The sequence below is a fragment of the Pyxicephalus adspersus genome, chromosome 5 (genome assembly GCF_032062135.1).
Source record: "Pyxicephalus adspersus chromosome 5, UCB_Pads_2.0, whole genome shotgun sequence".
Lineage (NCBI taxonomy): Eukaryota > Metazoa > Chordata > Amphibia > Anura > Pyxicephalidae > Pyxicephalus > Pyxicephalus adspersus.
Window position 1 is genome coordinate 112,208,208 of NC_092862.1, and position 14,193 is coordinate 112,222,400.

The window sequence follows — 14,193 nt, forward strand, 5'->3', positions numbered from 1 at the left end:
CCAGTCTCTTAAAATGTTGTACTACCCAGACCTGCAGTTTTTTAAATTATTTCATCCAAAATATTTCAAAAAATAATCTACCAGCTGGAAAAGTTATTATAAAGCCAAATATTGTTGGCCATTGGTATTGCTTAGTTCTACATAATTTGCATTGTTTTCTGGAGCAAAAGTTACTTCCTTTGGCTATATAAACATGGAACTCAAGAGAAACAGGCAAAATCTCTGCTCAACTGCCAACAGGTCATTTGGCTGGTAAATCTGTTTTGCTTGACGTGGAACAAATGTGCATTGTGTTTTATGAACTTTGAAGGAATGGCTATTTTCGTATATAAACTATAAGAAGATGGAAAGAAAAGCTGTGAAAGAATATCCAATCCCACAGACAACTGCAACAGAAGGAACCATCTGTCACATTCCTCTGTTATGTGAGAGGTGAGTTCTAGCTAGAATGCTGTTCAAGAAACTAAAGTGCTAACTGTAACAACTGCAACTAACAGAGAGGAAATTGAAAAATGTTTACAAAATCAGCACGCACAAGGGGAACTATTACCTGCCATATAAAGTATTTCACAATAACTTCCCAAATATGTTCATGGCGGTTAAATGACCTTTATGTACCTTTTCCTGTTATTTTTAAGGCCAACTAAAATTATAACTGGAGTTTTAGTCTTACAATATTAAGTATGACTTGGTGAAACAACTAGTCCAAAAATTCCCCAATCTTTCCTATTTCTGTAGCCATTACAAAATTTAATGATGATGTCATACTTTGCTCATAAGTGAGGGGTGGCACACACAAATTACAAAGAGGAAATGCCATTATTATTTCAATATAAAAAATATAACAAGCTAAAACAGTTGTTATAGGATATGCATTTTTAGTTTTTTACTAAAAAATAAACAATTCAATGAAAACCATATAAAAAACAGGTGACATCCAAAAGGTTAAAGAAACACAAAAAATAGAAAAAGTTTAAAGTAACAATGTACAAAGTAATTCATTTGTAACAGAAACAGAAATTATGTATTCCACCCTAAACCGATTATGAGCTGATTGTCCAAGTATGTGATTGGCTAAATATTGTCATGGGGTACATTATAAGCTACAGAATATGGAAAACTTGTACTATGAGTCGCAAGGCCAATGGTGGCCGCCTATACAGGTCTTGAAACCCCTACCCGGGTATCACGGGAGAAGGAAAGAGAAAATAAGAATGGGGGTGATGGGAGAAAAGGGGGAAGGGAAGGATGGCGGTATAGGGGACAGGTCGTAAGACATGGCTTGGTTAGATCACAAGATCAAAAATGTACGATCCCAGCCAATAAACATGTAGTAATCAATCCAGGGATGTGCTGGAATTGGGCTACAAAATCCATTAATAAGACCCTCATTTTTTTCATTAAGGAGATGCATTCTTAAAAGGCTGATTTTCGGGCAGGAAGACACATTTACACACACACACACACACACATACACATATATATATATATATATATATATATATAAATATAAATATTCGGATGTATGTATGTATGTATGTTCCATCAGACATTTCAACCAAACTTGCCATACATATGACTCATGTGAGTGCACCTGTCATCTTTGTACAGCACTGTGCTATATGTCAGAGCTATATTTGAATGAAACACATGGAGACATCTCAACCAAACTTGCTATACATATGACTGAGACTCATGTGAGTGGACCAGTCATCTTTATACAGGGCTGTGCTATATGAGAGAGCTATATTTGGATGTATGTATGTCATCATTAGGAAACACATGCAGACATTTAAACCAAAATTGCTAGACATACTGTATGGCTCAGACTGATGTGAGTGCACTGCTGATCCTTGTACAGTGCTGTGGTCAGAGGTATATTTGCATGTATGTGTGTATGTATGTATTGTTCAGTGACATTGTGCCTTTTGCTTATATTTTTACATAATTATTTTTTGACTCTTTTATAAATTTCTGGCCTGTAATAATGCCTTCGAGAAAACATTGCTGAGTGCAATCAAAGGCAAAAAAACGAAACACTATAGACAAGAAAATCACTATAGCTTTATTTGATTCCTTTTCCTGTATAATATAAGACTACAATAAATAAATACCTGTGTGACGCCGGGTAATCAGCTACTGTGTGTGTGTGTGTATATATATATATATATATATATATATATATATATATATGAACTGTTTTACTTGCTTATCTGGTTTTGAGATCTAAACATCCCTGCCAGACGGGACAGCTAGGTCCTGCTAAGAAGAAAATCTGTTCAATAACAAGCGTTTGGCTGTACAGTGGATTAGGATTACAACCCCCTGATAATAAAAAGTGATTTCTGTCTCTTTTATGGAAAAATAAATTTACATTTTATATTAAACGCATACTTTGTATAAGTACTTTGAGTCCTACATGGATGATTTTACTGATCTTAGCACTGAAACAGTAACTCTGTATATGGGTTTACTCCTATACAATAGTGAGTCAGCATACTGACTAAGTAGTATAAAAATGACCATTTCACAAACCATGCTTCACAATTAGGTAAAGAAAAGACACAACAGTCCAGCCATTTTTTTCTAATGTGTTAAGCCGCATACACACGTGCAATTCTTGTCGTTGGAAAGGATCTTTCACGATCCTTTCCAACGATAAGAATCGCAAGACGCATGAACGAGTGCTGTACATACAGCACTGTTCTGCTCCATGGAGAGGGGGAGAGCGATGGAGCGGCACCCTGCTGCTCGCTCTCCCCCTTCCCTTGCATTAGGATCGCTCATCGTCCGTGGATCCACCAGGACGTATATAAGGACGATGAACGACCTGGGCTGTACACACCCCAGATTCTCGCCCGATATCTGGCCGATGCCGATTATCAGGCGAGAAAAATTTGACGTGTGTAGGCAGCTTTAGTCCAAGCAAAGAGCTGGGATTATCACAGATAATGGCGAAGTAATGCTGTGTGGGTGTATTCTCATCGTTTATTTAACATTCTTTTTGACTTGTATTATCAGTGCTGACACAGCCAGGAACCCAAGAAACTAACTTTGCTGAAGCTCAAGAATACAAAATTATACTGGAATGTATGAGTCATATGTGTTAGAGTCAGGTTAAAACCTTTTCAGATTATTATTCTTTCAGAATATTTCTTGCTGTATATACCTTGCTAGGGAGAGTTCCTTTTACTTCCTGTTTCAAACAGGCAACAGAAAACAAGAGGAAAAAAAGAAAATCTTTCTAAAGTAAACACTTTTTCATCCCAGAGAGATGTCTATTGGAACAGGTGTCACCTTTGGAGGATTTTCGTTTACTTATTGCATTGAAGGCAACTCAAAATTTTTAGATTTCCCATTTTCTTATTGACCATACAGGCACCACCAGTTCTAATAAGATAAAATTTCCCAGCATGAACACATACAGAAATAACAGTATGGGAAGGGTGATGTAGAAATGAAGGGGCTTCCCTACTTCTTTCTGCACCCATCTGCAATTAAAACATACATGCCTGCTTGTTTGCAATGTGGCACATTGAGCTGCACACACCAGCTATACCAGCAACCCCCAGGGCTGCTGGGGCTGAATAAAATTCCTTGCGCGGATGTGCAGGGGTTACATCATCCCAGCCTGGTCAATCAAGATAGCCAAAAATCCATCACCCAGAAGAGGACTGTATATAGATGGAGGCGCCCACAATAGAACAAGGGAAGGAGACCGTATATATAAAATTACATTCAGGTAGGCAAGTTTATTTTTGGAAGGACATGTCTGTTCCTTCTGCAATAAAGAAATGTGTCTGGTTCTAATATTTTATTTTTTACATTTAGTTTCATTTTATTACTGCAGACTTGCAGCATTTGTATGGTGTAATAAAGACTTTTAACATATAGCCTATAGAGCCATAATAACACACCCACTGATATATGCAGGGCAGACAATGACTGGCCTGGGAACTGATAACAAGTAAATTGGTAAGCTATGTAGTCTGGGTATGTTCAGGTCTCTTTACATCTGTGCAGTGTCATAAAACAAGATAAGAATGTATGCAGGCTAAGGAGTCCAGCAGCTGTCTGTTGTTCACAGCAATCGGATAGGCGCATACCTGGGAGAATGGTGGTGGTGGTGCAGGCGGCCCTCCTGGTGGAGGTGGAGGTGCCGGAGGAGGTGGAGGAGGAGGCACTGGCATGGCTTAGGTTTCTGGCTAGTCTTCAGTCCTGAAATATAACAAAACACAATGCTTTTATTTTTTAACTGAAAGACAAAATTTGACAAATTTTAGATATGTAACATATCCTCCAAATACATCCTGAAAATACTGTGCCTTTTGAATCTTTGAGCTGTAGTAACAAAATAAAATGTCATTGCATCCTCCTTTCCCCCAGTTTTCAGTGGGGTCTATGGAAACAGGTCTGCTAATAATTTAAAATGTGTAGTCAGCGGTGTTACCTTCCACCTGATAATATACACACCTGTCTGTCACATGAACCCTGTTATTTCTCCTTTTCACTGGACTGTGAAATGTATGCAAGAGATAAGACCCAATCTTCCGCCTACAAGTCTGCTGATTCAAAGGGCAAGTAAGATACAATGAAGACGAAACACTGCTAAGGCAAAACATCTTTTTACCTTAAAGAGATCCTGTCACCAAATTAAAAAATACAGATAACAGCACAGATTAATTATAAATGTTGACTTGCAGTGCTTTTCCTTTCTACGAATGTGTTTTTTTAATTAGCTTGCAATGTGCCTTTGCTAAACAGCCAATTCTCCAGCACATTTCCTTCCCTTCTTGTTGTAGCCATCCTCTTCTCATCTAATTGCTGTCTGTGCTGGCTAAGGTCCCTCACTCCTCTCTTTTAACTCCTTGCATTGGGGTGGATTTGATAAAGGGAAATAGACTGTTCACATAACGGAGAATTCTCTTCTTGCAAAGGTCATTTACTTAGCTAGGTAGATGAGAAGAATCTCTACTGGCTTCGAAAACCAAATCATGTGCATAGAAAAATTCTATAATATTTTAGATTTCCTTGCATATGATTGGGGAATTTTAACAAAGTGAATTTTTACCACATTCATTAAGCTTAAAGTTATCATTCATTAGGCTAAAGGTGAATTGTCACCTTCAAAGGTGATAATTCATATAGGTAGGTGAACAGCCTAAGATCCTTTAGTAAATTAGCCCCATAATCTCAATGTAGCTGCCAAGGGAGCAGCAAATGGGAATACTATGGAGTGATCGCTCTCAAGTGTCAGGGTTAGGTAGCAAGGCTTTTGGATAAATTAATAATGAGGTTTTACAAAGTATATTCCATAAATATTAAATGCATATATTAAATAAAATGCACATATAATCCTTTGGGATTTTTTCTTGAAACCAATGATTCTCTTTAAATGAAAGGATCTATTTAAAGTGGGCCTAACCCTAACCGAATACGCTGGGTATTGTAAATCGATGACATCATTTAATATAAAATCAGTATTTTGCATCTCAATGCTACTAACTGCCTTCACACTTTACAGCCACTTTGTACCTATGTTCAAACTCTCCAGCAGCAGTTACATATCATTGTTTCGGATGGCTTTTCTATGGTGACAATTGTGGGTCATGTCTCTGTAATGGTCACCTGCATCCCTGCTTGTAGAGTCAACCAGGGGTACATGAGAGTTAAATGACTCTGATCTAAGATTTTTAACCTTCAGCTCTTCAAGAGAGGAAAACACTGTTCTTTGAACTCTGTAAATGGCATACTTTCAGTCTTGCCGTTGTACAGGCTCCGTTGCCTATGCTACACAGTGAAAAAGCCTACGCTAAATTCGTTACATTTTGTGTGTGTCCTACATTGTTCATTAGAAGCTGCAGTAAATCAGATAGTGCCCACCTCATTTCTTGTCTGATGGGCATCCAACATTATCTAGCACTTACATTTCCAGCTGCACTGTCTCCCCCATATTACTTGTATTCATTGGATTTCAGTTCATTCAGTCATGGAGCATCACATGTGGGCAATACTGCAGCTTCCTGTTTCAGGAAGCTATGTACAGCAACCTGTCACCCTTTCTGCAAGATGCAATCTGTCTGCACTGCAGAAACTTAGGCCATGTAGAGACAGTCAATTTTTACAGAGACAGTAAAAGGAATGAGTCCTGAACAGACAACTCTGTTTAGTTCCATTGAGACAGGAAGGGGAGGACAAGTGAGGGGGGGGGGGGGGGGATCCAGCTGTGCCCTCCTCCATAGGAAATGACAGGGATCTTCCCTGTTCAGCCATTTAGTGATCCACTGTGGTGATGACAGGGGGCTGCTGTACAAACAATATTTTTTTCTTGGGCAATATTTATGTCCAAGGCAACAATCATCTAGACTGTACATTGCTTTAATTATGATTTCACTGGATATAAAATGCTGTATATAATGCAATCAGCAAGGTTTAATTTAGCAGCTTAATTAACATAGTGATGGGGAGGGGAAGGAGAAACCAGAGAGGGCAAAATATTGCCAGAAAAATGTCAGCTTTAAGGCTTCTGAGTGAAGCTTCTGATATAATCACTGCTGCCTTGTTATACATAATAGTAATTTACTGATTGGTTTCACTTTTCCCTGAGATTGCTACTTAATCCTACTACAAATGACAGGACTGGATGATGATCTACTCTTGTTTATGAACACTTTTAGCAACCAAATGGATTTGTAACGAAAGATTTATGTTTATTTGCTCAACAATACATCTAATGAGTGGTTTAACATATAAATCTACAAAGCCTGTGTGCATTGTTGGGGCTTGTTTAATATCATTTACCAAGTTGTCTGTAATTAGAAAAATTATACCTTTTCATAATTACCTATCAATTATAGAAAATGATAACATTGCCTGCAAAGGGAACTGGTTCATATATACCACTGAAAAAAAACTGCACGGCAATAAATTCACAACCTTACTGTATCTTATGTACCGCAGGGAGATTTCATTATTATTGTATTTTTTTTACAGGTTTATTACAAGAAATTTCAGTTGTAATACTATACCGTCCCTATAAAAGAAGTGTCATGTCAAGAGCAACTGTACAAAACTGCATGTAATGGTTAAAGAAAGTCAAACAGAAATAAGATATTAATGCAGATAAATAGTGGCACTGTCCAAGAAAGGTTCTCCGAAGCCATTGCAATTAGCAACTACAATATGGTTCATGGCAGCCATTACCATACAGGTATGTATGCCCTGTAAAAGTAACCTATTGCAACCAATTGCAGTCCTAATTGTCCTAGTCTAATTGTATTAGAGTGGATTGACTGGTTACTGCACTTAAAATAGGCAATAATGAAAAATCCTACTAATAGGACTAACGAAATTTATGTAATTTGAATATTGTTCAAATTACTTTTTACAACAGTCAAATTTTCATAACACAGCCCCAGATCACAAAGTGAGAGATCGTTGTCTGACATCCTGTGAATACAGAAAAAAACAGGATTAGTGTGCTGTTTTTGGTTATGGGTAGAATTAAAAATAGTTAGAACCCAAATGGGGTAGTTATCACTGTCCAAAGCCATCCAGGAAGTGAGGAAAACAATGCAACAGAAAAAAATAAAATAAAAATGTGTTTTCTGTAGAGTAGGGGAGGTGTAGCACTTAGGACAGATTTAGAAATTCCCCCTTTCTGGTATTACTGGTTTCACCAGGACAGAATAGGTCTGATTTATTAAGGCTCTGTAAGACCTGAGAAGATAGACTAACATAGGAGATCCAGCAAACTTGAAATTGATTTAGTCCAGGTTTGAAAACATTTGCCAACTAATAGTACATTTTTAAGAAATCCATTAGTGTTAGTGGGACAGGAAATGAAAACAGCCCAGTAAGGCAGGATATTAAAAGTTATAAAATTCTTTACAAAAATTTACATAAATACTAATATTGAATTTTTTGTTTTTTCATATCAGCCTTACAATTCCTCCTAATTTATTTACATACCCCAGCTACTATTTCATTCAACAGGTGAATACACCAAACAGCAGGAGATCTACACTTGAGCAGCGAGAAAGTTTATTGACAGACATGAAAGTAAAAGCAAAACTAAAAATATGAAATCACTGCTTGTGTTCAAGGCCAGTTTTAGGTTACACAGGGTCCTGAGAATAAATAGTCTGACGCCCCCCAAATCAAACACAGCACATTGCCAGTTACCGATTTTCCATAATGAAATGAGAGTCAAGTGCTGGCAGTATGCAGTGCACTATGTTTTGCAAGAAATGTTTCATGTTTGCAGAAAGTATTGACATAGTTTGATGTTAATCTTTAGGCAGGTAAGGTGGATTTTACATTGCTAAAAAGACTAATAAAAAAAGAGTGCTCCTATGATTCCTTGGCCATATTACTTAGACCATACCTAATACCCACCAACTTGGCACATGCAAACCCCTCACTGCCTCTGTGGATTTTAAAAACTCATTCCATTCTCCAACAATTTCATATAGCTGATCAGTGTTTGAAGTATGATCCACGTTTCCCCAGCTACTCTTTGCTTCTCCCCTGTCTCCCCTTGTCATACTATTTCCCTCTTTTCACTCTCTTCTCTACATTCACTTCAGTGATTCAAACTCTCACTTTTAAGTTCTAATTCAATGTTCTAGAGATCAATGTTCTAGTCATCTGAAAAATGATACAGTGGTATATTTGAATACTTAAAAATATTTTTTCATAAAAAAAATTATATATATATATATATATATATATATATATATATATATATATATATATATATATATATATATATCAGACTGTGATGAACAGCCGCACCTGCATTCCGCATATCTCTGGAATATTTAATGGTATTGGGTAAGAGTATGTTGAGTAATGGAACAGATAATAACCAGCTATGCGCACTGAAACAGGATAACATGTTACAATGATCAATGTGTCTTATAAGCTATAAATATTATAATGAAAAGTTCACATATATATATATAGTAGGTTATATATATATATAGGAAACGAATAGTTTATTGGTTTCATGAAACTTCACGCTACATCAGGTCTTTAATATGCAGATAACATCATAGAACAGTTTAATTCATGGGATTCCTGCCTCAAATTACAGTTCATTTGGCCATGAAACCCACATTGTATCTTCTAGACAGCTGATAAGAGTCTTGCCTGAAAGCAAGAGTTACAAAACAATGTGATAACAGACGCCAGACTCAGAAAAGTTCTACTCCTGAGAATAGTCTGTTACATTCAGAATGTATCATTATTTAATGTTAATCTTTGGTATAAAATGTCACAATGAAAAAACACAAAATGATTATAGTCTATATTGTTAAAATATCTTTTAAAGAAAACTTTTTGAGGGAGCCCTCTGTGTAGTAACGTAAGGCGTCCTCATCTTCCATAATTCCTTAAAGTAAGCGACCAAGCAGGTCCAGACGCTTTGATGACTATGGATCAGGGAGGGACAGTGGTAGCAGTGATGAAAAACAGGGAAACAATAGTGAGAATGAAGAAGGGATGGAGGAAGAGGATGATGAAGGCGAGGAAGCTGAAGTGGAGGAGGGAGAGAAAGAAGAGTATGAACCAGAAGAACATGAAAGAGACCAACGGGTAAAACAGCAATGACTTGTGTCATGATGGTGTCTGCAAGCCTGGCACAATACAGTAATTGCTATAGGAAGTCATTCCCTAGGACTCCATAAAACCTCATAATCTGGCACCCAAATGACTTGCAGAGTAATTACTGAATTCTGAGTTTACTTACAGATTGCTCATCTAATGTGTTCAGTAAGTGCTAATTCATGGCTTGCCCAGCAAGGCCTACAAATCACAAAATGCTCACCAACTGTATGCCTTTATCTTGGCACCAGCAATGTGTTTCAAAACTATTACTAATTAAAGGTAATTGCATTTTCTGATCTTTTCAAAATATGTAATTCTATGTATAAATGCATATCTGCAAATTGCAGAAACAAGTCTTAGAGGTCTGGTAATAAGAATTCCCAGTGTATTAACATAAACAGATATGTAAAACCTACATAGAATATCAGGATTTCCTGGAAAGATCCCTTAGAAAATAAACACAGTGAAGGACTAGACATATTGATTTATTAAAGCTCTCCAAGGCTGGAGTGAATACACTTTCATTAGTGAACTAGGTGATCCAGAAAACCTGGAAAGTCATGTGCTATTTGTTAGCAAATGGTTTGAATCCTGGACCAGATCCATTTCAAGTTTGCTGGATCACCCAGCTTCACTGATGAAAGTGTATCTTCTCTAGCCTTTGGGAGCTTTAATAAATGAGGTCTATTATAACAATAGGAATTGTGCATATTGTAACATAATAGCAGTTCAAAAAATATGCACAGTAATAGCATATTTATTAATAGTTTTGATGCCAAGCCCGCTAGTTCACAAGTTCAGCAAATCTTTTGCAAAAATACCCAAAATACTAATTCAGTCTTGTGGCTCAGCAGCAAGTGGCTAGGTTTTTATGAAGCAAAAGTGTGTCCAAACACAGGAAATAGAAAATAATATAATGTAGTTCATGGGTAATAAGAATGCAGTATTCACTTTTCTTTTTGGGGGCCTAATGTTTATTCCCACATGGTGATTGTACAAATAACACACTTCCTGTCCCAGGGTGACAACACTTTTTTACCATTTGGTATTTATGAAAAAGCAGCAATGTAATTCTAGGCCAGTGTCTTTCAACCAGGGTTCCCCCATTTCAAAAAGGTTGATAAACACTTCCCCAGGACAGATCCTGATTTGGCCTACAAACACTCCTATATAAAATATTTTTAAACTACACATTATACAACAGTGGAACAATTGATTCAGAATGTCCTTTGAGACTTACATCTAATGCTTACAGGCACTTTAGGTATGTTTATAAAATCAATAAAATCTTACTTTTTGTGTAGTTGGTAATTATGTGTTTAGGGCACAGTCATATGTGTTTATTATATAGGTAGGCTTTTCCACCTGCTTAATAAATGTTGTGTTTAATGATGCTAAATACCCACAATGCACTCTGGTAGCCACTGACTATGACTATGCCTAGACTACATGTGATATATTGGGAGTTTAGAGCACTTGTTTTAATATTGGCATTACTTTTGCTGCATATATCCTATTGGTTAACGTGAAGTTGATTAAGTGAAGAAAAAAAAAAAACACACCCACACACAAGAAGTACCTGAATTTGATCTAGAATCAGTCTCTTGAAGTCTTTGTACCATAGAGCTCAGATGGGGTGTGGACCGGTTTGCCAATGAGTTAGCCAATTGACATACAAAGAGAAATGAGACTGTAGGTGAAAGAAGAGTGACAGGGAGATAAACTAACGAGTCAGCTACTTCTCATTTTACTGTCCAGTTACAGGGAGAGACAATACCTGTGTTAGTAACCTACAGATTAGCATCAGATTTTCTCTGCTGCCAGATGGATAGACCTTGTGGCATGGCTCTGTCAATCTTAGGAGTGGATGGAGAAATACAAATCCTTTGGCATGTAAAACAACTAACATATATGCATTTCATCTGTGTATTTAGCTGTTTGCTAACTATTCAAAGACACTTTGTTATACTTTTTGTCTACAAAGCATTATGTATGTGCAAAATGTCCCATTAATTATACATTTGCTTATAATAGCTTCTACTTAGGGATGTTAGATTAGAGCTCCAGGATACATTCACAGTAATCATTTAAGAAAGTATTCATACTTCTATAAAAGACAGCACTCACATCTCTGTAAAGTGCTATGAAGTTATACAGCCACATAAAGCAAAACATCATTCCCCACAGAGCTGATGAATCAGCAGTGATTATATACAAGGTAATTACTGGGACCACCAGCAGGGAATATTGATACGATTCCAATGAATTATGTCTATCAGCAGGTTTGTGCAGCTTTTGTAAATGGATAAAAGCATTCCATAGCCACCAGCAAACTAACAAAAGATTCCCTGATGTCATTTATTCCAAAAGCAAAAACAGTTATTTTAAAAAAAGTTTTTATTTATTTTTGTAAGTTTCCATTTTTTTTATTGTGTTATTCACCTGAATATATTGGGTTTTTTTCTCCGACTGTAAGGAAAAATTAAAACCCCTGTATCCCCATGGCAGAGGAATACGCAGGATGGGAAATTCTCTAATCTGGACAGAGGCAGCTACAACAACTTTTTCTCACTCACTCCTCAAAAATGGCTGATGTTCTAGTTTTGATGCTTAATATGTTTTATCATATTTCAATATGATTTCATAATTTCATTTCGCCCACATGAAATTATGACTCTGCTCTGCATCCATACAAACTATGACATTATAGAAGGTCTAAACCTGTTTTTCTAATATTTATACACTATATTGTTGAATCATACGTGCCACACTATGTTTACCACATGATTTCAACTGATTTTCCACTATCATTGGACTGTTTTATTTTATTCTAATTTATTATGGTACCTTTTTGATTTGAAACATTAATATAATTCGTTGCCAGATTACACATGTTGTGTAGCTATCACTATTAGATGACAATCGAGATTGCATCAATTTATGTCTATTTTATGTATTGAATCTGATCACATCTTCAAATGTTCATTATTATATATAATAATTTAATATATAACATACAATATATCATTTATATTAAATTATCTATTTGGAACATGAATTAATTTATTCATTTAAATTGCTTATATGCAGCCTGCGATACAACCTCTTTTGCAAGCCCTCAGAGGCGAAATGCATCAGGACATAAACTGTAAAATTACTTTTAATATATTCAGAGATGTTGTGTCTAACTACCAGGTCAAAAGGAACCCCCACATGCTTGAAACATAGTAGGGTTTACCTTATTTGTGTTTGTATGCTGAACAATATGAATTTTGTTTTGTATTATGTATATTCCTGAAATCAGGAACAAATTTATACACAATTTTCAAATACATTGCCACATTAAACAAATCCCCCGGCTTTTCTTCTTTCTTCCTGTTCCCGCACTGATTAAGATCAGGGTATGTGGCCCACCTCAATCAATGGAATTTGATTAGCAAACTTCTTCCTCTTATCAAATTTTTACATTTAACTAATTTTAATGTCTTGTCCTGGAGTGACAATGTTTACTGTGCTGTATCTATGAACGGGCAGCGTACCCTATGATAAACTAAGAACAAAACCAGTTCTTTTTAATCATCAGGACAAACGCAGCAAGAGATTTTTTCTTCTGGTTTAATGTATCACTGATGACGTAATGAGCAGTCTGAGGAAACTGTTTTCAATAGCTTCCAGTACATCTGGAAGAAGAAAAGAAATTTTGCAAGTTGATTTGCAATTATCATAGTGAAACATGATGATCTCTTTATGCTGTATATACATATACACAAAGCATCTAAAGCAAACACTGTATGCATGTCGTTGCAAAGCCCCCAAAAAATATCAGAACAAAGTGCCGCATGACATGATTGTGCCTAGAATGAAATGTTTTTATCTTTCTCAGGCACCTACTCCACCCCAACATCCCTTCCCATTCTTTACCTTCAAAGACTTACAGATATATCATGCCACAATTACACATTTAGGTGTGGTAAAAATACAGTACCTATGTGCCTATAGAGAGGTGAGAGGCGAATATCCCAAACACTGCCTTTTCTTCTGTAGAGCAGTAGTGATTGGCTAGAAAAAAAACGGATTGCCTCTTAATAATTCTATGAATGTCAGATGGAACAAACAGTAGCATGTATGGCATGTAGGTGACTTAATTGAAACCTTTCCTGCTAAGGAATCAATTGTTGTTGCCATTGAAACTGATTGACCTAGGCGATTCTCCACCAGGGGATTCTTTCAGTAAATGTCACAGGCCCTGCTTTATAAATACTGCTTTATAAATGGTGTTTTTTTACTGGGTATCACACATACTCTAGGAATGTACACCACGGAATTCTGCAGTCCTTCTACTAGTTACTGGGGCAAAAGATTGGAGGAAGAACATTATTTATTCACAGTAAGATCATTATAAAGGACAAGAGGGCACTCTTTGCGTCTGGAGGAAAAGAAGTTTAAGCTCTGGATAAGGAAGGGATTCTTCACTAAAGGTCTGAAAATGTGGAATCGGCTCCCTCAGGAAGTACCAATTTTTTCGGACCATAAGACGCTCCGGACTATAAGACGCACCAGGTTTTCCGCACAAGGGAAAACAAG

General features: G+C 36.6%; 1 protein-coding gene across 1 annotated transcript in view; it reads right to left on the minus strand.

The window, feature by feature from the left end:
• Positions 1–14,193, minus strand: part of WIPF3 (WAS/WASL interacting protein family member 3) — a 42,877-nt gene that overhangs the window by 18,364 nt on the left and 10,320 nt on the right. The window contains exon 2 of the mRNA XM_072412468.1: positions 4,107–4,218. Coding sequence (XP_072268569.1) covers positions 4,107–4,190 — 84 coding nt within the window. The 5' untranslated portion in view covers positions 4,191–4,218. The remainder of the gene's footprint in view (positions 1–4,106; positions 4,219–14,193) is intronic.